Source organism: Pseudopipra pipra, chromosome 6 (genome assembly GCF_036250125.1).
Source record: "Pseudopipra pipra isolate bDixPip1 chromosome 6, bDixPip1.hap1, whole genome shotgun sequence".
NCBI lineage: Eukaryota > Metazoa > Chordata > Aves > Passeriformes > Pipridae > Pseudopipra > Pseudopipra pipra.
Window position 1 is genome coordinate 60952810 of NC_087554.1, and position 25832 is coordinate 60978641.

At 47.9% G+C, this 25832-nt stretch overlaps 1 protein-coding gene across 2 annotated transcripts in view; it reads left to right on the forward strand.

Annotated features, from left to right (window-relative positions):
* Positions 1–24880, forward strand: part of ARMH4 (armadillo like helical domain containing 4) — a 64865-nt gene extending 39985 nt beyond the window's left edge. Inside the window, exons 6-8 of one of the 2 annotated variants that reach the window (XM_064659532.1) lie at positions 15881–15912; positions 20037–20171; positions 20365–24880. In XM_064659532.1, the coding sequence (XP_064515602.1) occupies positions 15881–15912; positions 20037–20171; positions 20365–20433 (236 nt within the window). In that variant the 3' untranslated portion in view covers positions 20434–24880. The remainder of the gene's footprint in view (positions 1–15880; positions 15913–20036; positions 20172–20364) is intronic. The other variant, XM_064659531.1, reaches the window with a different exon arrangement.
* The last annotated feature ends 952 nt before the right edge of the window (positions 24881–25832 follow it).

A 25832-nucleotide genomic window follows, 5' to 3' on the forward strand; every position in this document is an offset into this window, starting at 1 on the left:
CCTCACCCATTACTGTTAATAAGTGCTGTAGGGAGGCTTTGCTTTGAGGCAGCCCAGGGCACCTCTCAGGGGTGTAGATTAAATCTGAGGGGAAACCAGGAGTTGCAGGGTCCAGGTGAAGGCCAGGCACTGCACTGGTTTGCTGCTGAGTCCTACCAGGATGGTTTTACACCATGAGCCCCGTGAAGCCAGGCTTGCTTGTCTGGGGGTAGAATTTGGCCTCTTGCCAGTTTGAAATACAGAATGAAAGAAGGTCCTACCCTGGTGCACACCACCTTGAAGTGCCAATCTAGCCAGTAACTAAAATTGCTCCTCTCCTTCAAAGCATTTCCCTTCAGAGTTTTTTTGGTTTTAAAGTGTTTGAGATCAGCCCTTTCTCCCTATGCAAGCTGAAAAGGGAGCTGCCAAATATATTTGTGACTCCTTTGTTTGGATAAACCAGCATCACACTGTCACGTTCTGCCTCCTGCAAGAGTTTTTATCTGTCAAACTTGCTTTCTCCTCAGCCAGTGCAGACTCAGTGGAACCTTTTTTGTTTGATTGCCATCATCAGGTGTCTGAGTCATTATTACTGGGAAATACCCACAGAATTATAGCTGTGCTGAAGATATTTGCAGATTTTCCCTCTGCTTTCTTCTCTGGCTTTGAGTCTTCCTGGCTCCATTTGGCTGTAAATAGAATCATAGAATCCCAGAATGGTTTGGGTTGGAAGGGACCTTAAAGACCATCTCATTCCACCCCCTGCCATGGGCAGGGACACCTTCCACTGTCCCAGGTTGCTCCAAGCCCCATCCAACCTGGCCTTGGACACTTCCAGGGATGGGGCAGTCCCAGCTTCTCTGGGCAACCTGTGCCAGGGCCTCACCACCCTCACAGCCAAGAATTTCTTCCTAATATCCAATCTAACCCTGCCCTCTGTCAGTTTGAAGCCATTCCCCCTTATCCTGTCACTCCAGGCCCTTGCCAAAAGTCTCTCTCTGTCTTTCCTGTAGGCTCCCTTCAGGCACTGGAAGGCTGCAATTAGGACACCCTGAAGCCTTCTCTTTTCCAGTCTGGACAGTCCCAATTCTCTCAGCCTTTGCCCGTAGGAGAGATGCTCCATCCCTCTAATCATCTTGGTGGCCTCCTCTGGACTCTCTCCAACAGTTTGATGTCCCTCCTGTTCAGGGAACCCCAGAGCTGTACATCCCATCAGTGCTTTCAGGTTTGGATTCCCAGTCAGTAGATGAAGATGGTTGTTTATATTAGAGAACCATTGTGAGTGCAATTAATAAAGCTGTTAAGCTGAAAAGTAGTGGAAGAGCTAAATATCATCACGTAATGAGACCTCCTTCACAGTAAATGATGTGAAAAATGATTTCTTGCAAAGAATAACAAATCGCTGTGGCTTTTTTACCCTAATTGTAGATGCTTGATTCTAATTTGTTGTTTGTCATTTCCATGTTAATGAAGAGTTTTAGCTATAATTACCACATTTATGGCAAACAAGACATTATCATTTACCAAGGCTCGCGAAGCACCGGCTTCTTTAGAAAGAGAAGAACTGATTAATTATCCTTGTTATGCAGCCCCAGGAAGGATCTACAAGTCACAGTGTCCAGCTCTCTGTGCAGAACAGGTCTTGTGCAAGATGCTTCTCGAAGGAAGGTGATCTCATTAACCCTCTTCTGCATGAGGGGAGCCAGGACTCAGATATGAAGTAACTTCCCAGAGCACTCAGCAGTGCTCCTGGTGCCTGAATCCCTCTGGACAGCATTTTTTCGTCACTCTCATGACACAAAAGACAGCCAGAGACATCCTTTTGCTTGGCACTAAGTTTCCCTTGTTTGTCCTAGTTATCCTAGTTAGGGAGATGATCCTCAAGTTCCATTCTCTGACGTACTGCTGAGATTAACTTGACCAAGGCCGTGTTCGACTTCCATTGGAGGTGATCAGGAGTTCCTGGGTTTCTAGGAGTATCTCCTCCAAGGCCTGGAAAGTCCTGGTGCAATAGGAAGCCCACAGCTGCTGTTTTGGGATGAAGCAGTGTAATATTTGTGAGTTCCACCAGATTGTGGCCTTCTATTGCATTGATAGACATGGTAGTTCCTGATCCTGTGTTTTAGCTACATCCCTTCTTGTTATCCTACTCCATCCAATGACAGGGGCAGCCCAGCCTGGTATTCTCTTCATGGGGTGGCAAAAGGTGATCTGGAGAAGCTTTAATGAGTAGAAGCAGGAAGGAAAGGTCCTGGTGCATTGAGTTGAGATGCTGGTGAACACGTGGCTTCTCAGGGATAGGCAGCTGTACCTCACCATCCTCTTCCTCCAGCAAGCTCCAGCTCAGAGCTGCTTTGAGGTTTGGTCTGTGTTATGAGAGGAACCTTGTTGCTCTGATCGTGAGAAACCTTTGGTTTTCCAGTCACAAGTGCCTGTGGCCCCTTTGTCCCTGGAACAACAGGATTGTTTGGCTTAACTACTTCCTTTTTGTGGCTCTTCCTCCTGTCCTGGTTCTTGCACAGTGGGATGTACTTATGGAATACATTGCTGCTCCCTTTCAGCCTTTCCTGTGGCTGAATGAGCCAAGAGACTTTTGCTTTTCCTTTTAAGAGAGTTTCTGTTTTTTCATCCTAGCTGAGAAGGGCTGAGCACATCTGTTAGGGACATGTCCCATATGTGGCTTTTCATCGCCTGTTAGGGAAGGTGGAAGATGTTGGGACACCAGGAATGTGATGGTGCTTTACAAATATCTTTGCATGTGCCAAGCTTTGGGGACAGACAGGTAGATCCAGTGCTGAATAGAAGACTATGATGCTGCCTGTTTAGGATATATTACAAATCAGTGATTCACCTCCCTAGAACCCCTCAAGACGGGGAAAACTCTTCACTTGTCTTCACTTTTTACTCCTTTTCGTGCTCTGAGTTCCTCCGTTTCGTAGCCTGGGCTCAGAGCCCGGGAGGTGCCATGGAATGTGTTCGAAGTGGAATAAATCAGTGGGCACTGCTTTCAATTATCCCAGCCTGGGCTTGTTCCCTGCACAAGGCAGGCTGTGAAATATGGCAGGAGAGACAAGGCATGAGCACTGTCAGGGCATCCACAGGGATCTGAGACAGCCAGAAGCACTCCCAGAGCATCCACAGTGATCTGAGCACTGTGCCTGCCCTGAGCAGCAATCCCTGCCTCCCACAGCTCCAGCCACCCGGATCTGGGGAGGCTGAGCACAGAGGGAGCTGGAGGAGAGCACTAAGTGCACTTCTGCCAGGATGTGCTGAGATCCTCAAGCAGCTTCTGCAGCTCATGCTTGGAGCCACTTCAGCCTTTCCAGTCAAACATGAGATGTCCTGGGCTGCTTCCTGGAGGAGGAGGGCAGAGAACAGATTTCTGTGGAAGAATCTCTGAGAGCTCAGCACGAGCTGCAATGTGACTGTGTGACAGCAAAAGAGAATAAAGTGTTTTCTCTGTTGTGTTCCTACAGAGACAATCTCTCTTGTCACCCAGCTCTGAGTCTCCAGCTTCTTGTAATGAAATCATCAGGAGGGAATGGCCCATGGTAGTGAAGGAGGGGGGACTTGGTTAACTAGAGCTTGGCTCTGCTGTTTCCTTTGTATGAGATGGGATTAAATCACTGCCATTCAAATGATGCAGTGATTTCTGCTCAGCTTATATTGGTATAAGCATGCATTAGCAGTGCCAGAAGAATTTCAGCTTGTCTCAGAAATGAGTCTAGAAACACTGTGTTTAGGACTTATCATCTTTTCTGGGACCAGATTTTTCCTTACATCCACCTAATGCTGGATGGGAACATCCCTAAGCACCTCAGTGGACTTGCCCACCAGGGAGACCTGTCCTGTGGCCAGCCCAGCCTGGAGGAGAGCAGGAGAAAAGGAGAACCCTTTTTACACTTTGGTGTTGTGTTGGCACCTAGGAGCCACCCGATAGTGGGACCTCACCTTACAAGTGTTTGGGGACAATCAGAGTGGCCTCTTCCCTCCTTGCACTGTGTCCCCAGAGACCCCTGTGCTGTCACTGACAGCATTTTCTCCCTTTTGCAGGTTTTTCTTCCTCACTTCGTCTTGTGCTAAGATTTGGATCAGGGTGGTGGGAGACAAAACTGATTTAGTTGCAGTGGATGGAGCACCTCTGCTGTGGAGACAAGCTGAGAGAGTTCAGCCTGGAGAAGGCTCCAGGGAGACTTTATTGCAGCCTTCCAGTACTTGAAGGGGGCTTATAAAAAAGAGGGAGAACGACTTTTTGCATGGGAAGATAGTGACAGGACAAGGGAGAATGGCTTTAAGCTGAAAGAGATTTAGATGTTAGGAAAAAATTGTTGACTGTGAGGGTGGTGAGGCCCTGGCACAGGTTACCCAGAGAAGCTGTGGCTGCCCCATCCCTGGAACTGTTCAAGGCCAGGTTGGACAGGGCTTGGAGCAACCTGGTCTAGTGGGAGGTGTCCTTGCACATGGCAGGGGATTGGAACTGGATGATCTTTAATGTCTCTTCCAAGCCAAACCATTCTGTTATTCGTGATTCATTCATGATTCATTTATGATTCTGTGATCCTGTGATAATTCTCTGCTGTCTCAGGAGCTGCCTTTTCCCTTGAACATTTTCCAAGGTCTGGGGTTATAAGTCAGAAGACAGAGGTTTATGACCAGGGAAGGCTGCACAGCATCTGACCTGACACCACACCACTTGTATGGGATGAGCCCACATCCATGAGAAGGCCATATTGTGACAGAAGACCAAAGAGCATAATGTCCTATGGAGATGGCAGTCAGAAAAGAGCTAGAAGGTGGCACAATGTCCAAAAAACAAGGGACTTGTAGTGCTGGCTTTCATCCCACCCCAGGCACTCTGCTCCTCTGGTGTTCAGGCTGCTGTGATGTTGGGCACAGTGTACAATGAGGCACAGAGCCTTCACCTGGGAGGTGACTCCAAAATCACCTCAAACTATTCCTTAACCTGAGCCCCTTCCCCTGGGAAATCATTTTAAGGCAGCTGCCAGACTCCCATGTGGTGCTTGCTAGCGTCAGGAGTGAGCACATTCCCACTGGAGGGGCTGATTTGTGCTGGCAATGGATCCACCACCCTGGTGCCTGTGGATTGCCCGTGGTCACTCTGGTTCCTGTAGGCACCAAGCAGCCTGGTATGACAAGAACTATGTCTCTGATTTATATTTCATTTCAGTCAGTGCTGTAGTAACACTTCCTGATGCATCAGATCCCGTCACTTGGCTTCTGCTTTAGCCTGGTCTGACATGATTTGAAGGGATGTGCACAGGCACTGCCCTCCCCCACTCCCTATGCTGTAAATTTAGGATGGCAGTGCTCATTCAGGATGCATTACAGGGAGTGCAAGGCATCATTCACGCTGCCTTGGTGCTGTGTGTCATTACCTCCCTGTCTGCCTCACTTCCAGGCATGAGGCATTTCTGTGCCATGGATTTCCTGGAGCTCGGAGTCTCATCAGCAGTCTGCTGGTACCCAGCTCTCCTGTGACCTTCTTGCTGACCTGCCCTCCGAGGAGTGCTGTAATTCCTGCAGTTTTGCTGTTTTCTTAGGGGATAAAATCTGCCACTGACACAGGCCATTTGTAGACAGCAGGAATAAATCACTGGAAGTGTAAACACGCTGTAAAATCACTGTACAACTCCTAAGATCCTGCTATGTCCATGTTGTCTCCTCACTGGTTTGCTTTGCCCTTTGCTCATTCCCTGTCGCTTCTTTGTGGTTTCCCTAGGGCCCATTCCCATAGGTCTGCCTGGAACATTAGAAATAGTTGGGAATAGTTCTGAGAAAACAGAAGGGGGACAGGTTTAGCTTGGATATTAGGAAGAAATTCTTGCCTGTAAGGGTGGTGAGGCCCTGGCACAGGTTTGCCAGAGAAACTGTGGCTGCCCCATCCCTGTAAGGGTTCCAGGCCAGATTGGACAGGGCTTGGAGCAACCTGGGATAGTGGAAGGTGTCTCTGGCCGTGGCAGGGGGGTGCAATGAGATGGTCTTTAGGGTCTTTTCCACCCCAAACCATCCTGTGATTCTATGGAAATCACTTTCTTCACCTGCCTGATGAAACTATTTCATTTTTCTTCCTTCTTCCCTGGCTGGATAAGGATGTTTTGCTCCACAGATTTTCAGACTTCACAACTGTGAATTTTACCATAAGTGGAGATGGGTATTGACCACTTGGGGCTTAACATGTAGTTTGGTCAGGTTCACACTGACCTTAGTGCACAGTGGGTAAGACCTTGGGTGAATTAAATGTAAGAACATCTTTTCACATTCTCTTCATCAGCACTGAGTGTGAACTCCAGGCAGGGACAGGTCGATGAGTAGCAGGTGGGTATCACCTCTTCCCTGGAATCAAGCTTCTCCTGGGAGCATGCATGATTTTCTCTAACTTCCTGAGGTATCAGTGGACTCTACAGGTGGATAATGTGACAGCAAACCTGGATAGGGCACATCCCCTGGTGGGATGGTTCAATTCTGCTGAAGTTCATGGGGGTTTACCACAGAATCATAGAATAATTTGAGTTGGAAGGGACCTTTTCAAGGTCATCCACTCCAACCCCTCTGTAGGGAAAGGGTGAGTTTGGTTTGTTGTCCTAAATCTCATATTCCTTCCTGGAGAAGGAGTAAGATAAGGGTCAATTTCTGTCTCAAATACGTGCTCGGAACAGCAGAATTCTTCCCTCTTTGGTCCTATAATTACTTAAGGGTTTGTTTCTCTTTGCAAATGTTCATTAAAGACTTTTCTGGATGTTTTATCTTCAGGAATGGGTAATACAGTCTGGGTAGATGCTAATGAGGGTAGGGAAAGGAAAATATATTTGGGTTTCCTGAGCATCCCGGGTACTTCAGTGCTTAAAATAATGGTGTCCTAAAGAACATTTGTTTCCCAATAATCCCTTTTTACTGTGATTTAATATTTGTGCTGTATTAACTCCCAGAACATCACATCAAGATGGAGGTGTTACAGTAGGGGCTGTTAAAATAGGGAGGAAGAGGCTCTGACACAAGCAACGGAAACAGAAGAGACCTGCTAGATATGATCTATTGTACCCTTAATATTCCCATGGTAAGGATGGGAAATGGAGTAACAGAGATTAATTTACTTGCCCATGGTTATACAAGAAGCCAATTGCAAGGCTATTGAACTGGTGTTGGGGACCTCGAGTCCCCATTTGGTGTTTCATCACAAGAGCATCGAATCACAGTGGGAATCAATGTTCAGTTCTGGATGCAGGAGGAGTGTGGGATCAGACCTTTCTTGTTAGCAAACATAAGCAAGTTCATTTTCTTTTTGTGACTCACACTGGACAGTGCTCCTGTTGCCAAGTATTTGCATGAAAATGAGTCCCTGTCATAATAAGATCTTGTTTTTAGCATCTAATCGATGCTCAGGGCTTTGTGGTTTAATTACTGGAATAATTGTTTGCTGAAAACACAGTCTAATATCTGGGTTTTTTTCCTTTAAAGGTCAACTCCATCATTTTCCTTTCCAACCATTTAGCACTTTATTGATCTTTATGTCACTTCATGGGGAGTGCTGCATCTTGCCAGATGAAATAAAGGCTGAAACTTGAAATAAGAGAAGTACTTCCTTTTCCTTAAATACAAAAAATGGAAAAATCCCTATTTCAGCCTTCCTTGCTGCAGGCAAATCCTTCATCCAGTGTCCCCAGGAAAAATGGTTCTGAAAATTACTTTTGTTCTTTATGGAAGGAAAAAAAGCACCACCAAGAAACTTTCCCCAGCCTGATTAATATCAGACATAAACTGGAGTATAGGAAGAAATTTTGTAGTTTATCTGCTGATCCTTTAAAGCAGATAAGGCTGCAGGCTCTGTCAGGGGGACAGGAAAATCTGTGTGGTTCGCATTTAGAGAGGGCTGGATGAGAAATACCCTCTTCTTTCAGTAAAAGGGAATATCACATGGCTTCAGCTGGAGATTTAAAAGGTGTTTAGTCACATAACAGCCACTATTATTTTGCTGCCTTCCTGCAGCTGAAATGAGATGCTGTTGGAGCAGAGGGATGTGTGAGGTGCTCTCCATTTGCAGCCTCTCCAGCTTTCCCACTCCTCTCATCATCTTGACATTTGGTTTTAATTTGCAGAAATCTATCTGTCTTTGCCAGGCTATGGGGAAGGGTGCTGGGTTGTGGAGTGGAAAATAGGCTTGGTGAAAAATGGGCATTAAAAGGTAGCAAGGGACCAATTTCCATTTTGTGCTTTTTTTTACTACAAATACTCGGGGCCAAAGCCTACACTCATCTCTCAGGCAAAACCAGGAGTGATTTCAGGGGGACTTGGTGCCAGAAAAGCTAAAATATTGGCTAAATGTGGGGACACTGCATTTAAATCTGCACATGGCATGCCAATCATTCGACTTGTTGGATTTATATTCTGTTGTGTTCTAGTTCCTGATAACTGAATTTTAACTGTTTGGACCAAGATTTTGCCATGGTGCTTGCACGAGGCTTTTTAAGAATACTTCAGCTAAATAAGTTCACCTGCTCCAGTGGATGAATCAAGGGCAAAAATAAACCATTAATAAATTTATTACTGGAGACCTCTGAGAAAAAAAATAATTGTACAGCAAAATTTTAGAAGAATTAAGAGTGCAGGGATTAGCACAAACTCTGGGAGAGATGTGTTAGTGCCCTGAAAAAGCCTGGGAAGGCTTTGTTTCATAGGACATGTGGCTCTTCAACTGCTGCTTCTATGCAGTTATATTTGGATAGTGATGTGTAAATAAACAGCACACAAAAGCTACCTTAAAAAGGTTATTAAAGCTGCAAAGTCAAAGCTGGTGAGTAAAGAAAGATTGTGCATCTTCAGCAGGACATCACTTTGATAAAAGAGCTCCAGGGAGACCTTAGACCCTCTTCCAGTTCCTAAAGGGGCTCCAGGAGAGCTGGAGGGGGATTTTGGACGAGGGCCTGGAGGAATAGGACAAGGAGGAATAGCTTCACATTGACAGAGGGCAGGGTTGGAGGGGATTTTGGGAAGGAATTCTTGACTGTGAGGGCAGTGAGGCCCTGGCACAGGTTGCCCAGAGAAGCTGTGGCTGCCCCATCCCTGGAAGCATTCCAGGCCAGGTTGGACAGGATTTGGAGCAATCTGGGATAATGGAAGGTGTCCATGCCCTGAGCAGAGGTTGGAACGAGATAGTCTTTAAGGTCCCTTTAACCCAAACCATTCTGTGATTCCATGAAAGCTGGTGAATATGAACATTTTCAGCACACAGGAAATCCCATTAGCTAAAGGAGGGTGGATTCTCCTTGCTGGTAAGTTCATGTGTTGCTCCAGGAGCTGTGGCAGGGCAGAGTGATGGAGAAGCTGATCCCCTCTGTGCTCCAGCAGAGGTGTTGCCATTTCCATGAGCAAAGTTTGCATTTCCTCTCCCAGAGTGCACACAGCTTTTGGACACTGTCTGATCCAGTAAATGTTTACTCATCCAACAAATTATGACAGGCAGTTCACAGCAACATCCTCCTGATGCCTTTTACTTTTAGGATACTGAGAGGTTTTGTACCCATGGCTTTGTCTTAGCAACTTGTGCCTGTCTGGGGTCCCTCAGAGAGAACCAAACAGTTAGTCTGTGCCAACAAGTGTTTTGAAGGCACCACAGAAGAACTGAGTTCAGAGGGGAATGCCAAGGCAGAAGGGCAGTGCCTTTGCCAGCCTCAGCAAGTGGCTGCTCAGATCAAAGTGGAAAACAGCTGAAAAAGTGCAAGGAAAAAGGAAAAGGAGGAACCAGACCTAATGCCATGGGGCAGGCAGTGTCAAAAGGATTGATAAGGCCAAGGAAGGAGTTGGGAAGCCCATTTTAGTTTCTACTTTCTGGATGAGCATGGCAAGTTCTCTCCCCATCTTCATTTCTCTCCCAGGAGATTTGGGTAGGTCATGGCAGGTGATGGTGTGGAGCCAGGCTTGGATTGCAGCTGGATGGACAGGGAAAAGGTGGAGTTGGTACAGTTCAGAGACCAGACAGTTCTGTGATAACTGTTAAAGTTCACTTTGTCAATTCAGAGTTCACCCAACCAAAATTCTTGTCTGAAAACATAAATGGTAATTGTCAGTTTGACATTTGTTTGATTATCTGGCTGTTCAAGTCTCCTCGGGTTGGGCATGGCAGGCAATTCATTCATCAGCATTCCTATCAGATAGTTCTTCTTCTGGAATTAAAAACATGCTGCCTTCCAGCCAGATGCCGTTTTCTTTATTATTTATTTGTGCTAGTAAGTAAATTGAAAATTGTGGGTTTTTTAAGGGAAAGGAGCTGCTGCAGCCTTGTGCCATTTAGTTGTCAGAGCTGAGCAGATGAAGCACGAAGCATTTCTGCAAAGTTGTTCTCACTAGTCTCATTTGGGAAAAAAGTCTCACCTGCAAGAGAAAGGGATGAAATCTGTAATGGAACAGGGCAGGTTTCTTGCTGTATACAGACTGATTGAAAGCAATTGATCTTTATTTTTTTACACTTTAACCGGCTTTCCTTTGCTGAAAGAGCATAGGTTTGGATTAGATATTAGGAAGAAATTGTTGGCTGTGAGGGTGGTGAGGCTCTGGCACAGGTTGCTCAGAGAAGCTGTGGCTGCCCCATCCCTGGAAGTCTCCAAGGGGCTTGGACAGGGTTGGATGGGGCTTGGAGCAACCTGGGATAGTGGAAGGTGTCCCTGCCCATGGCAGGGGGTGGAATGAGGTGATTTAAGGTCCCTCCCAAACCAAACTATTCTGGGATTTTATGAATGAGGAATGTAGTTGTTTGGCCCCAAAGAGATGCAACACCAAACCCCTGCCATTCCATGCTGGGGGATGGGAAGAGCAGGGTAGCAGGAAGGAATGGAAGAGTGGAATGGATTTGTCTTAGGGAAGAAGGCAACGACAAATCTGTGCTGAGCTGCATCAGCTGCAGGATGCACTTACCTTTCACTGTGCCTGCAAAAAAAGCCTCCTCACTCTGGATTTACAATTTCCACACTCCTGCAGATACACCAAGCTGGCCTTTTGTTGCCTTACAATGCTTCGTGGGTGGGATGAAGGCCTTGTCCTGGCTGGAGGAAGGCAGAGCAAACCCAGCATCCAGAGCAGGCACTGGCAGTGCTCAGGAAGGGCTGCTGTCTTTGCCTCTTGGCTCCATCCACCTTGGCCTCCTGGGTCTGTCTGGTGCACAGGCCACTTGCAGTGGGAACTGTCATCTGCTGCAGTGGGGACCTTGTCCTTAAACAGCTTCTCTGGCTCCTGAGATAGGGATGTCTCTGATCTCAGGCAGATGTGAAAGCAATTAATAGTATCTCTTAGATCAAAATCTTTTCATCCTCTGAGCATGACTGATAGTTTCTGATCTCCCAGAGTGAAGTTTGGTGCAGCCCTCTCAGCCTATTGCAGCTCAGGAATTGCAGGTGTGATGGTTGGGGCAGGTTACCCGAGCTCCAGGTTAGTTCTTAACCATAAAACCATCCTTCAGTCCTTTTCCCTGCCCTTGGGAGAGCGTGTAGGATCCTGGGTGCCACATTTTCACCACTGATGTGGTGGTCACGGTGGGGAATTATTAGAAGAGAAGGTGATGGATGAGCCTTCATCAGTAGTTCTGGAATGAAGAGGTAAACACTGAATTTGAAAATAAAGGGAGGTGTGCAGGGATGAGGGATAACGTGCCATGGAAACACAGAATTGTTTTAACTGATGATTAAAAAAGAGAATATGATTAAAACAAGCTGATAAGATGAAACCAAAGTGACAAGATAAAGCAGCAGGGCATCCAAGAGGGGAAGGGGGAGACAGAACTGATGGCAGGAGGGCATGAATTATTGATTGAAATCTGTACCAGAAGTCTTTGCATTTTCTTATCTGGGAAGGGAGAGAATGAATGAGAAGCGAACGGAATTATTAAGCAGCTTTATCATTGCATTGGAGTGGATAATTAGGCAATTAAGATTACTAAAAGTTGGCAAAGCAAGAGGCCTGGAAGTCTTATGCTCCCGATTCTGGGGGGTGGTGGTGGTGAGGGAAGCAGGGAAAAGCCTTTGGCGAGAAATTTGATGGTGCATCATGGTCAGCTGGAAAGGCAGAGCCAGGCTCTGGCACCCAGTGCCCTGCAGCTTCCAGAGCAAAGGGGGACACAGGAGACCTGACTAATGAAAAAGAACTGATTTGAAGATGGGCAGTCCATGGAACAGCAACAAGAAATGAGATCAGGAGTGATGGCCTAACTTATGAAGGATGTGGACCTGCTGGAGCGAGTCCAGAGGAGGCCATGAAGATGCTTGGGGGGCTGGAGCCCCTCTGCTCTGGAGACAGGCTGAGAGAGCTGGGGGTGTTCAGTCTGGAGAAGAGAAGGCTCCAGGGAGACCTCAGAGCCCCTTCCAGTGCCTAAAGGGGCTCCAAGAGAACTGGAGAGGGACTTGGGACAAGGGCCTGGAGGGACAGAACAAGGGGGAATGGCTTCCCACTGCCAGAGGGCAGGGATAGATGGGATATGAGGAAGAAATTCTTGTCTGTGAGAGTGGTGAGGCCCTGGCACAGGTTGCCCAGAGGAGCTGTGGCTGCCCCATCCCTGGAAGTCCAATGTCACCTACTGTCCCTCTCCAGCCTGCACCTGCCACAACCTGAACTTTCAGAATGGTTTTGCTTGTGGGGGTTTTTGACTGTCCCCTTAGACCAGGTACCTCCAAGGAAGGGCCAGGCAGACACCACAGGCTGCTGCTTACACTCCTTTAGTTGGCACTATAGCATCTTAATAGCTGGCTGCACATTTTGAAGGGGAAAGCTGGGTAAAAATGACTAAAAATAGCACATTGTGAGTGTCTCAATTCATCCTGAGCTGCTCTGACACCACTGTCAGACAACTGTGCTCCTCCTCTGCGCTCCTGACCAGATTAATCTTCAGCTATATGCTGTTTAAAATTAATTTGCAAAGATGCAGACATTATATTATAAATCACTGAGGAAATGTCAGATTATGTATGTAATTTGCAGAAGTGCTCCACACTGATCTTGCTTAGCTCCCCATGAAACCAAGGGATCAAAATTAAGCCGAGGCAGAGTTTGGACAGTTCACCATCCTTAAAATGCCATGGAAAACGAGCCAGCACTGCAGACACTTGTTGGTAATTCACACCCAGAGATTGTTGTAATATCTTCAGGACATTTGGTGATCAGGGAAGGAGAAAAAAGGGGATGATGAAAAATACATGGACTAGAGTATCTCTTACTAATTGTTTGCTTGGCCTTGTTGGAAAGTCACCCGGTGTTCTTGGAGAGTGTTGTGTGTTCATGAGGAGGTGCCAACCACAATGTTCCTCTTCCAAGACCAAGTTCAGAATATTAATCATGGATAATAATGCCTAATTAGAGCCTGAAGTCCAGAGTTAATTGATGGTAGCTGCTTAGCATAGATATCAAATCTATCCTGAAATAATGCTTCATCTCCTACCCACACCCTACAGTGTCTCCAGGTGGGTAAGGAATTGTTGCAATAAGTGCTTGGTTTTGATGACACAGTGACTTGTCATTTCCTCAAAGGTGCTAAAAGAGTTTTGTGTGTTAGTGACATGAAAAGTGTTTGTAATTCATGGTAATCCAGAGCTCCTTGGCTTGTCCTGGCCCCAGCCTGACAGGCTGCAGGACCTTGGTTGTGATGGCTCCGCACTCTCTGCTCCTTCCCAGGAGAGGTGAATCCACTGCTGCCACACATCATGCAGTTCTGCCAGGACATTCAAGGATTTTGACCTCCTGCTGCCTTAATCTCATGAATTTGGGGCCATTATTTTCCTCAAGCAGAGGTCAGAGGCTGTGACCCAGCCAGCCAGCCTGTGACTGCTTTAGAGCATCCCTTGGATAGCCATCCAGTCTGGCAGAAATCACCTAGGGTTGTTTTTCCTGTGGCCTGGGTTGATTCCCAGAGGCATCTGACATGTGCTCTGCATGGCTGAAAACAAGGCTGGTTTTAATAATGAGCAATTATATGATAGCAAACAAAGATTTGTACTGTGGAGCTTGTGGGTCCCAGCGGACGCGCTGCTGTTGTTTTGTGGAGCAGAGGGGAACGAAGCCAGAGCTTGTGTTTGCTGGAAGTAGGTAATAGAATATTATTAGATCAGCCCCTGCCTCTGCCTTGGCAGAAACACTGCAGAGTTAATTGCTGCTTTAGAGCACCGTTGTTCAGCTGCAAGAAAGTGGGTCGGCTATTGAGGAGATCACTGATCCCATATAATTGCTGTGAGAGACACAAAAATAGGCTTTGTGCTCAGCTTGAGTTTGGGCCAACTGAGCAGCACAGTGGCTTTCATCAGAGGTGGGCACACACTGAGGGTACCTGTGTAGCTGTCTGGGCGTGCACAGGGGACATCAGTCCAAAGCCCTGTGGTTCTTACTGTGTGACTGAGCCACTGTCACCACCCCTCCTGGCAGTGCCACATCTGGAAACCCAGCTGAGAAACCTGGCCCAGGGGAACCATGAATTCCCTTCCTCTCTAGTGTTCCACTGGGAGTGACTTCAAGGCATGCAGGATGGTGATGGCACCTCCACAAACTGAGTTTACTATGGCTTAGTCCATGCAGGGCAAGATTAATGGTGGGAAGAGTCGATAAAAGTAGACCTCTTGCCCTCTCCTAGTGCTGTGGGTGTCTCTCTCCTGGATAATTCATCTTTTTTCCCAACTCCTTGCCAGACATGAGTTTGTGTGTGTTCACCTGTGCCTGTTTCATATGTTTTCACCTCTAGGTAATTTGAGATCCTTTTTTTGGAAGTGTTATGTTACTAACACTTAAAAGGGGAGTATTCAAATAATTTTGAACTTGTGGTCTGAGTCATAGAATAACCATTTACTGCTGGCCCCTCCCCACTCACAACAAGGCTCCCTTTTGAAGGATGCCCTGGGTGGTGCACGTGCATGTGCAGACTCTAATACTGCTAATGCAAGCTTTGAAAGCACCTTCTATAACAAAGCAGGCTTGGAGATAGGGTCTCACTCCATAAATGATGGGTTACACTTGAAATTTAATGTGTCCTGGGAGAAATATCCCTCAGAAGGGCATTGGTGTATCCAAGAGTCCCCTTGTGGCTGTAGCTTCGTCCTCCTGGAGAAATGGGAATGCTTGACCAGGCTTAAAATGCACTTTGTGAACCCTGGAAAAAACCCAACATTTAACTGTTTACTTGCTTCTTACCTATGAGCAGGAATTAGTTAAAATCCTGGTGGATCTCTGTGGGCGTTTTGCCCTCAGACACATCCAGTGCCCTGTGGTGTTGATGTTCTTCAAGACTAGCTGGATATTTCATCCCAAAGTCCGTGCCATCACAGAACTTTAATTCTCAGGTATCATGTTTCACAAGACTTACATTAACTCTTAGGAAAAGAAAGTCACTGTGCTTGCAGTGTAAATTTACTTGGTTTACCAGTTTAGCACGTCCAGTGCTACCCCAGCCCTCTGGTGGCTTTCCAGAGCAGGCAGTGGCTCTTCCAGAAAAGCAAGAGAATAAAAGACAGGGAATAATACTTTTTTAGCCATGATTACAGGCTGTACCAAATAGAAGGAAGAATATCTATGTGGAGGAGGCCAGTGGAAGGGGGTACCTGTGCTGTAAGGTTTTCTTCTTGTCCTTGCATGAGAAGTAAAAATCCACAACCTGAAATACTGTTTTTTATATTCCTTTTTTAACCACTCTGAAGTTGTGAATTGCTCAGGCAAAAGTGAGCTGCTTGCCTGCCAACTCACTTGAAGAATTGCTTGTGTTGATTTTCAGCTGCATTTGCTCTTTCTCATGAATGAGAGGGAATCTAATGTAAAGTCTTATCAGCTTGTCAAGTTAATTACTGTCTATTTTAATATTATCATTATCAGTCATTGCTAATTAATGTAAGTAACATGATTACAGCTTTTTTGTCTTATTTTTCAGTGAGAAGCTGGATGGAGAAGCTGAAAGATAAGGTAGGAGGCTCAGTGTTTCAATTCCTTTCAAAGCAAAACATGTTTACTTGCAGGAATAAATAAACTTGTGTCAGTGCAGTTCTTTATCTCTACAAAGACAATTGAGAAAGGGCTTAAAATTTTCTCTGGAAGGCAAATGAACCAGATGCAGCTGGTATATGGTGGTGTGAATCCACAAGACATCCCTGATGGGCAGTAACTAAGAGCAGAAGGAGGGACAGGGGTATTTGATTGATTTCTCTGCATCAGAAAATGACCTTGTTGTCAGACAACCAGAGCTACTTTCTTAGTGCCCCTTAACTTATCATAGAATCACAGAATAGTTTGAAGTTGAAGGGACTTTTAAAAGGCCGTCTAGTCCAACCCCTCTGCACTGAGCAGGAACATCTTCCACTAGATCATAATCAGGTTGCTCAGGACCCTGTCCAACCTGACCTGGAGTGTTTCCAGGGATCCCAGGGTGAGGAACTTACCTCCACACCTTTTCTCTTAAGTGCTAAGCTTGGTTCTGAATCCAAATCAAGAGATTTTTGGTGCTCCTCTCTGGTGAGAGGCTGTGTGCCATGTCACCTCTTGGACAAAACATTCCCTGCCTCCACGTGCACGAAGAGCTGCAAATCCCTGGAAGGAGAAAAGAGTAAACACAAGAAGACTGAGAAGGTAGCAGGCCCTGATCATTTCTCCCTGGCATCACAGGGGGTAATCCATTGGAATCAAGAGCTGTGCCAGCCACAGGCAGTGATGGCTTTTTAGGCTCTGCTGCCCTGGAGCAAATCTTAAAATTTTGAAATGGTTGTGAAGCCTTCCAAATGTCGTGTTGCTGGTGGCAGAGCCGTGAAGTTGGAAATGAAGGTGGCAGTACTGTTTTAAGGCAAGAACATTTTGTGAGTCAACAAGGCTGGGAAATTCTTGAACAGGATCAGAGTCAGTGGATGAAAAAACCACCACAAGGAAAGTCTGAAAATACATCTCTGAGCTGAGGCAGCCTCCTCACCCCAGGAGCCCAGCCTTCCCACGTGGTCCTCACCAAATTTCAGCAGCACTTTACCACCAAGTCAGAGCAGAGAGGTGGGGTCTGGGTATCCATTTTCCAGGACAGGGGAGTGGAAGGGTTTAAAGTGGGTTCCTGCCCAGCCTTTTTTGAGTTGCTTTTCTGCCCACACCAGGAAGGAGGAATGTCTAGTACGAGCTCTGCTCATGGCAGAGCTCTTTGGCCTGGGATTCAGCCCGAGCGGACGCTGAAAGGACAGAGAATGGTTTTCCCAATGAAGGTAAAGAGCAGACACCACGGCTGGCTGGGTGCCTGGAGTGAATGCAGCATGCACAGGGCACCTGCTCATGCCAACTGCTCATGCCAACACGTGGCACACACGAGCTTGGGGACATCAGTGTGTTCTCACTGAAGTGTAGCTTTCACTTCTTTCCCCTTGGCACCTTGGCCTCCTCTGTCCTTCCCCATTGCAGAGGGGGTGCTTGTTCCATGTTCCAACCTCTTGCAGGTAGATTCTGGACTGCCTGGAAGTGCCCAGCACAAGCACTGGTGTAACTGAGGATGCACTGGTGTCTGCTTAAAAGAGAGATTTGGCCCTGAGCCATCTCCCTCCTTTGGGGAACAGCAGACACGTGGAGGCAGATCTGTCACCTGCCTCACATTTTCCCTTAGAAGAGCCCAACAAAAAGCACTTCCCCACCCCCAACCAAATGCTGGTGTAGCAAACAAACCTGTCCACCCCATTCCCTCCTCTTCCTTCTTGAGTTTATCAGCACCAGTCATACGGGCCCTACTCATTTGCCCTTTTCCTCTGTTTTACAATCCCTCCATCCAGAAGAGGATCCTGGCACATGATGGCCCCATCCCTGAGAGATACATCCTTGTGTGTCCCTCTCCATGGGAGAGGAAAGGGTGTGGGGAGCGTGGGACCAGGAGCAGGGGTCAGGGACAGATTTATGTCTGGTCTCCTGCAAACACTGTGCAAATGTTGCATTTGGTGTGGTGGATAATGGACATGAGGTTCCTCTGAAGTTCTCTTGCTGTTATCTCAAAGCTCAGGAAGGTCACGGTCATGGACTGAGTGTATTAAAAGCATCCCTAAAGAAGCCACATCTTCCCCATGGGAAAGGGTCAAAAACATGGCTTTGGAGCTGCCTGTAAAATGGGGTTTTCTATCAAGCAAGTGCAGAAGCCCTCAGGAGTTGGGCTGAACAGCACAGAAGAGCTGGGTCTGCATCACATCACAGGCTTTTGGGATATAAAACATTGATCTGGGTTTTGAGGGAAACCTGTAAAAGGCCATGGGCTGGTCAGGTGTGATAAAGGCTCACAGACAGGCTGTGGAGTTTGTTGTATTAAAAGCAGTGATTTCTAGGTGGAAACTCAACTGGGCAGCAGCTAAAAGCCATTTCCAGTCACTGCCTGTGCCAGCAGCAAAGTTCCAGAAATAGAAAACCCCACTCTGCACTAATTAGGTCACCCAATTAAGGCACCTTAATTGCCTCGCAGAGATAGAGCCTTTTTAGCTGTGTTCTCACTAACCTCCTTTTTTCAGGAGCTGGGTGCAGGGATGCAGCCCCCTCCCAGCAGCTGTGCTGAAGGGGGATGGGGTTTCTGGGAGGGTGTTCAGGGAATCTGCAGGATGCAGCTGAAGATCCCTCAAGCCTTGGGATCCACACACAAAGGTGTTACTATTTAAAGCACTGAGTAGGATCTGGAGGGGTTTGGGAGAGCAACCCAGCCCTTGTTAGCATTGTGTCTGCCCTAGATGAAAGCAGTTATTTTCATTCTCCAGGTAAGGATACAAAGGCAGGGCAGTGCTCCTGACTAGCTTTCTTTTTTTTTTTTTCCCCTCCCACTCTGTGAATTATGGAAGAAGAGTGATTCTGGTGTGTGTGTTGTGGCTCTGTGTTGCAGTTTGGGAGTGCAGATGAAGATGAGTGGTTGTAAGCAGTGGGCTGAGGCTCTCTAAGAGCTGGCTGATAGTCCTCAGGATTGGTGCATCTGTCCCTTGGCAGGTGTAAAAATCTGTTTTGGGGGTGGACATGGTGAAGCTGTAGTGGCACAGCAGAGGACTCTGCTGCTGCAGTGTGAAGAAAGGCAGAGCTTCTGAGGGAGGGGGGCCAGACTGTACCTGCCTCCCTTGCAACACTGGGCCCCCCAGCCTGAATTAGGTGAGGATTCTGAAGCAGTCTGTCACCTTGGAACTTATGTTCATTTTCATTTGAAGCAGTAAAATATGAAATAACAAGGACTAGGGAATATTTTCTCAAGGATTTTAAATGCTTAGATGTGTAATTTTTAAATTAGTCTTGCTATCTACATGTTTTTTTTGGTGGGCTGTGCAAACATATGGATCACAGCAATGGAATTAGAGCTGATTTACTTTTGCTGTGCTTTCCTTAGGGCCAGCTGAAGGTCTGTGTGCCCTCCCTCTATGTCATCATCCTGCTCTCATGCAAGTCACCCCTTCCCATGCAAAGAAAAAGTGTTTGGCTCAAGGATTTTGAGTACAAAGCAGAGGAGACCCAGGCTGGGCTGGGCACAGAGAGGGCAGGGTGTCCCTGCCCATGGCACAGGGGTTGGAACGAGATGATTTTTAAGATCTCTTTGAACCCAAACCATTCCATGATACCCCTGTGCCTTTATTTGTGGTGGTGGTGGTACCTGGGGAGCTCAGAGCAGCACTCAAGCTTACTTTACACAGCATCTGGTCAGGCTGTTTGGGTGGTCACAGATCTTTGGTGTGACTTGAGATTGCCTGGCCTTGATGGTTGAGGTTTTCCTTCACACTTAACACCCATATTGACAGACACTTCACCCAAATTGTTCCTTCTCCTAAATCTGGGCAGGCACTGCAGGTTCTCAACTATCAACAGCACATATCTGTTAGAAAAAGCTGATGGTGAGGGAGCTGTGGTGGTTTGACAGCTTGGTCCTGCAGTGGGGGCTGGTTGGGGCTTGCTTAGCCCCTGGAACCAGGGCTCATCCTGTGCAGGCAGGTGGTAGGGACTCAAATCCAATAAACTTTGAGGAAAGCACCACAGGGATACGTTTCAGCCCTAGAACTGGTGAAAACTGACTCTGAAAGGATGGTCTTGTGAGTGCTGCTCTGCTTCTCTTTCCCACTCAGGCAGGGTACATGTCGGGGATGCTGGTTCCCGTGGGAGTGGGAATAGCAGGAGCCCTGTTTATCCTGGGAGCGCTCTACAGCATCAAGATTATGAACCGCCGGAGGAGAAATGGCTCCAAGAGACATAAAAGAAAGGTACTGAACCTGCAAAGAAAGACCCCAATCCCACCCATTCTCCCATTAACCCTTCGGGCTGTAAAGCGAGCGCAGCCTGGGTGTGACTGAAGTGCCCTGGATGTCTTGGTTAAGGGATGGGGGGATCCAAATGCCTTTTATCCAATCTCCTTTTTGCACGTGGAGCTCTTTCATGTCTCTTTTTCCCCCCCAGCAGAGGGAGTTTAACAGCATGCAGGACCGAGTCATGCTCTTGGCTGACAGCTCCGAAGACGAATTTTGAACCGGACTGCGGTGCCCTTGTGACTTTTCCGAGGAGGGAGGGAGAGGGAGAAGAAGAACAAGTGACTCTGTGCTGCATCCCTGCTCTCTCCACCACCCCAGGGCCCCAGCAGGGCTCAGTGCCCTGGCCAAGGCATGCTACGCTCTTCGTGTCCCGCCAGTGATGTTTGTTTGATACAATAGTGGAGATTTCACATTTCAGATCCACAGCGCGTCTTGTTACAGCTGGAGCTGATCCATATGGATGATTATTTTCCTATCACCCTGGTGTACTGTTTTGGTCCTGGCTGGCAGTAATCTAATCATAACAATAGCTCTCACCTAACCCGGGAATGGAAATCTTTACTGTGAATGACTGCTGTCCAATTAATTTTAAGTGTTACATTACCTGAGCTAGAGTTCATTAGTGCTAAGATTAGCTGCTCTGCTTAATTAATGAGTTGTACACCTGAACTGTGTCCCTGGCCACCTGAGAAGTGCCCACGTACAGTGTTCTTGATTCAGTTTGAAGCACATTTCTGCACTTGGGTGCCCGACTCTCACCCCTGCTCTCTCCCTTCAGCTCTTCTCCACACTGCTTGGAGACACACGGGAATGGCCTCAGCACTTGATTTCACCACAAAAATCCTGTCCATTTTCAACCAGCACTGTCTGTTACAGCACAATAAATACCAGCGCTCGCCTACTGACGGGTGGTCTTGCATGGATCTCTCAGCTCTTGGTCAGTGTAGGTCAGAGAACAGGCAGATCAGAGGCTTCCTCAGCTCCTGCCTCCTGTTTGAAGGACACTAGTTAGTGGTTCATCTCTTTCCAAGGCTGCTTTCCCATAGAGATGAAAGTGGAGCATCTGTCCCGCTGGAAATTGCATTTTCAGCCCCTGAAAGCTGCACGAACAGCAGCACCTTTGGGGGATTTGGATGGGTCTTGTCTGATAGAATCACAGAACGGTTTGGGTTGGAAGGGACCTTCAAGACCATCTCATTCCACCCCCCTGCCATGGGCTGGGACACCTTCCACTAGACCAGGTTGCTCCAAGCCCCATCCAGCCTGGCCTGGAACCCTTCCAGGGATGGGGCAGCCACAGCTTCTCTGGGCAACTGGTCTCCAGACCACAGAGTACAGAAAGGCACTCAAGGTTGTGGAGCAGGCGACTGTCAGTGTTGAGGGATTCATGGCTAAGAGTGGGAAGGCAGCCACAGCTGGAGAGGTGTTTGCTGCGGGGATGTGAAATGACCACACTGGGAACTTTGGCCGCAGGGGAGAGGGGGAGGTGGAGCTGTAGGACAGGTGGATTCAGGGTTTGTGGTGGTGAAGCCAAGGGTGGCACAGGGTGAGGGCAAGCTGCTGTGCTGCCTGGGTTAGCCCTGCTAGCCCTGGGTTACAGGGGGAGGCACAGCCAGTGCCTGAGATGTCACAGGCACCAGACAGGGGAGGCTGATGTTGCTTTGCCCAGAAGTGCTGTCAAAATAGCCAGAAAAGGGGCTGCATTACTTGATCTCTGCTTCTGGTTATGGAATTACTTCAATCTGACATTTTGTGCAAAGCATCCATGTTTCCAAGGTGGGAATCACTGTTTTGTGGGGAGTCATCCTTCATGCAAGGAACAGTGATTGTTGCCAGAGGAGACCTGATCAGAGAAATAAGGGCAGACCACACATCTGTGAGGTTAAATCCCACTGAGCCTTTGAAGAAGTGGAGGGAGGAGAGTTTGAGGAGGGGCAGGTGCAGGATGTCATTCCTTGTGAAGGTGGAAAGATGGTAAAAGGTAGATGTTGATGATGGGAAGCAAATGCCTTGTGGGAGTGTGAATGGGATTGCAAGGCAGAGAGGACATTCAGGAGCCCCTCCTCAGGCTGAGGTCTCTTTGAGGAGGTCAGAACCTCCTTTGGACATTAAGTCACCAGATGTGATGTTCAGCTCTGAACAATCTATGCTCTTCAGAGGCCAGGTACTTTCCTGTGAGCCTTACCTCTACATCTACTGAGTCATCTCCCATCTGGAGAAGGACAGGTGGGACAACCTGGTTTCAAAATGCTGCTAATGCAAGTCTTCCACTCAAACAGCTGGGTGTGGTCCCTCACACATTCATCCCACCAAGTTTATGGGAAGCAGGTTGGGGAGACTGGTCCATCAACATGTTGGGGAAGGGCTTCATACCCTAGTCCCTCTAGGTCAGGCTTTCCCAGACAGGGAAATCTCACAGTGCATCTCTCCCTTCTTGTTCCTGAAACTTTAACGAGGAGAATCTTGCCCTGCTAAAATCAGCCCCACATCTTTAACAGGCACTGAGGGGCAATCCACCAAGTCCAGGTGCCCCTACCCAAAATTAAAGCCTCTTTCTCCCATAATAAGTGATCACCCCAAGTTAAGATGAAGTTTTCCTTCCAGACTCATCTGTCCCTATTTCCTTCTCATTCCTAAGTCTCTTGGAGGTGCTCAGGAAGTGTTAACAGTCCAGGTGAGCATTGCTGACTGTCTTGCAACATTGGAAATCAGGAAATGTTGTCCTTTGGGCTTTTGGTGATTTATTCCTGGCAAGGTATGATGGGGGTTGCAAAGTGAAATGACTTCTCCCTTCCAGGTTGCTGGAGATCATCTTCAGAAAGGCTTGTTTTTCAGGAACAGTGCCAGGCAGGCTGGAAATGAGACTCAGGCACCTGCAAGGTGTTCTTGAAGTGCTTTACCCTGGTCCAGCTTGGAAGGCACGGGGAATCAGCAGTGATAAAGGGCCTTGGCCTCTGCAAGAGGGGGCCTGTCTTGGAGCATAAGTTGTGTTAAGTACCCAGTAAAATGCAGAGCTGCTGGGCCTGTCAGGAGAAGGAGGAGGGATGGCTGAGCAAAGCTGCAGGCTGCTGGTTTAAATACCCCATCTCTGGCAGCACAGGAGGATCTTTATGGATGACTTGTCAATTTGATGGATTGGGAAGGCGGGTGGGGAGGTGCCATGGCCTCTGGTTGTGCTAACAAATCCACAGCTTGGGAAACACTGGCTTTCTGCAGCGGCAATCAGTCTCCCTGTCTTTCTTCTCCCGCCCCAACATAATGAGCTTAAGGAGTTAAAGGCAAGGCTGTCAGTCAGAATGACAAAGGTGGGGTTTTGCTGCACCAGCTGGGTGCCCTGGTGTCCTCAGAACCTGGCTTCCCTCAGAGAGGACATGGCAAGGCTTGGGTGGGATGCTGGAAATCAGCAGGGCCGCAAGTGGGGCTGACAAATAGTTGTAAGTGGATGTATGGAAGGTATGGTGGGACAGCCTGGGCAAGCAGGAGGGTGGTAGCCAAAAGGGAGATCCAGCTGCATGCACAGTTCGGTGTGGGCTCTCTGGTCTCTGCTGAAGACAGAGTTAGTAACTAGAAGCGTTTTGCTTGTGGTCCATCCTCACTGCCAGGCCTGTCTCTGACTCTGAACACCAACCAAGGAGCCTTGACTGGGAGCTGACTACTGTTGGCCAAATTTCTGACCTGCTCAGCAGTGCAGAGATACCAGCTGATGTCCATTTGAAGTGGAGGTGTTTGTTGAATAGTTGGGTTTGGTCAGGTACCAGGCTTCCCATGTCTTCAGCTTAACCTGGAAGCAAGCTGGACAGTCAGATCCAACCTTGGATCCCAGGGAAGCTCGTGGGAGCCTTTGGAGCACAGACAGGGTTTCCTGCAGTGCCCCCGGCATCAGTGCAGTTTGTGAAGGTCCTGAAAGCACAAGCATCATTCAGCTCCTTCCCTTCTCATCCAAGGCCAGGAGACTTTGGATTGGGCTCTTAAAATTATTCTCTATACAACTCCTGGAGTTTAATTCATTTCCTTGAACAGAGATGGCAGGAGGGAGGGGAGGAGGGGTTAAGGTGGGAGCTGATGCTCCAGTGGCTTAACGCTCTGCTGATTTAATCTGTACCTCTGCTTGCCAAACAAGCAGATTCTCTTGAGAGAGACAGGACAGGAAAAGCAACCAAGAAGGATCCTCCTCATCCTCATCCTCTGTGCTGGGTGAACTGCAAGCCCCTGAGTGCTGAGGTGACCCTGGCACGGCTGCGACAGCGACTTCACTGCAGTAATAGAATAATCCCTCGACTGACACAGGACAAGTCACTCACCTCTGTTTTGCATTTTCCTGATAGCACAAGCCAGAATTTATTGAAGGCATCACACGACAGCATCTCCAGCCCCATTTCTGACAGGAGGAACCAGCCTGGTGTGCAGCTCTTGCCCTGATGAAATGCACCTTTTCTGTACAGCTGCTGATTTTTAAAGGTGTCTCTGAGGCCAGATGTTCCCCCTGGTGAGGTTTCTCTGGACTGCACTGCTTCCATAGAGTGATGTTAGCAGTCCTCATGCTTCCTCGTGGTTTTTTTCTATTTTGGACAGGAACAACTCCTCATACTGTAACTATGGAATGTAGCACTTTGTTAAATGAAAACATTGGGAAATAAAAAGCTGTCCATCATAGCTCACTCTGAGTGCCTTGTCTCCCTGGTCTGTGTTCATGGCATTCACTGACTCCCAGGTAAAGCTGTGAGGGGATCATTTGGAAGACTTGAGTGTTGTGTTTCTTTCTCCACACTGCATGGCCTGGGCAGAGACTCAGGCTGGGCTTGCAGGGGTGATTGGAGCCCTGGGGAACCTCAGCCTGGGACTTTTTGGGTAGGATTTACCAGGAGGTAGGTGTTCGGGGTGTTATTCATCACAGCCTATGGCAAAGTCCCTTGATGTGTTTTGCAGTAGCAGGAATGAGCCCCAATACTGACTTTCCACATGGCCAGAGGTCTCTCTGTGCACACCAGGACATTTTTCTTTCTGTTTTGTCCCATGAGCAAAAGGTCTGTGCCCAAGCCTTTCAAGACCCCAGTGATACAGCACTGGTGAGCTTTGAGTGTCAGTTGTAGGTGCTGCAAATGTTTCATAAAAGCTGCCTTATTGCAGGTGAGTATTTGTAGAATCACAGAGTCGTGGAATGGTTTGGGTTGGAAGGGATCTTAAGGGCAATCTTTTTCCAACCCCCTGCCATGGGCAGGGACACCTTCCACTATCCCAGGTTGCTGGCCTTGAAGACTTCCAACCATCCAACCTGGCCCCATCCAGCCTGGCCTTGAACACTTCCAGGGATGGGGCATCCACAGCTTCTCTGGGCAACCTGTGCCAGTGGCTCACCACCCTCACAGCCAAGAATTTCTTCCAAATATCCCATCTAACCCTGCCCTCTGTCAGGGTGAAGCCATTCTCCCTAGTTCTGTCACTCCAGGCCCTTATCTGAAGTCCCTCTCCAATTCTTTTGGAGCCCCTTTAGGCACTGGAAAAGGCTGTGAGGTTTCCCTGGAGCCTTCTCTTCTCCAAGCTGAACACCCCCAGCTCTCCCAGCCTGTCTCCAGAGCAGAGGTGCTCCAGCCCTTTGAGGATCTCTGTGGCCTCCTC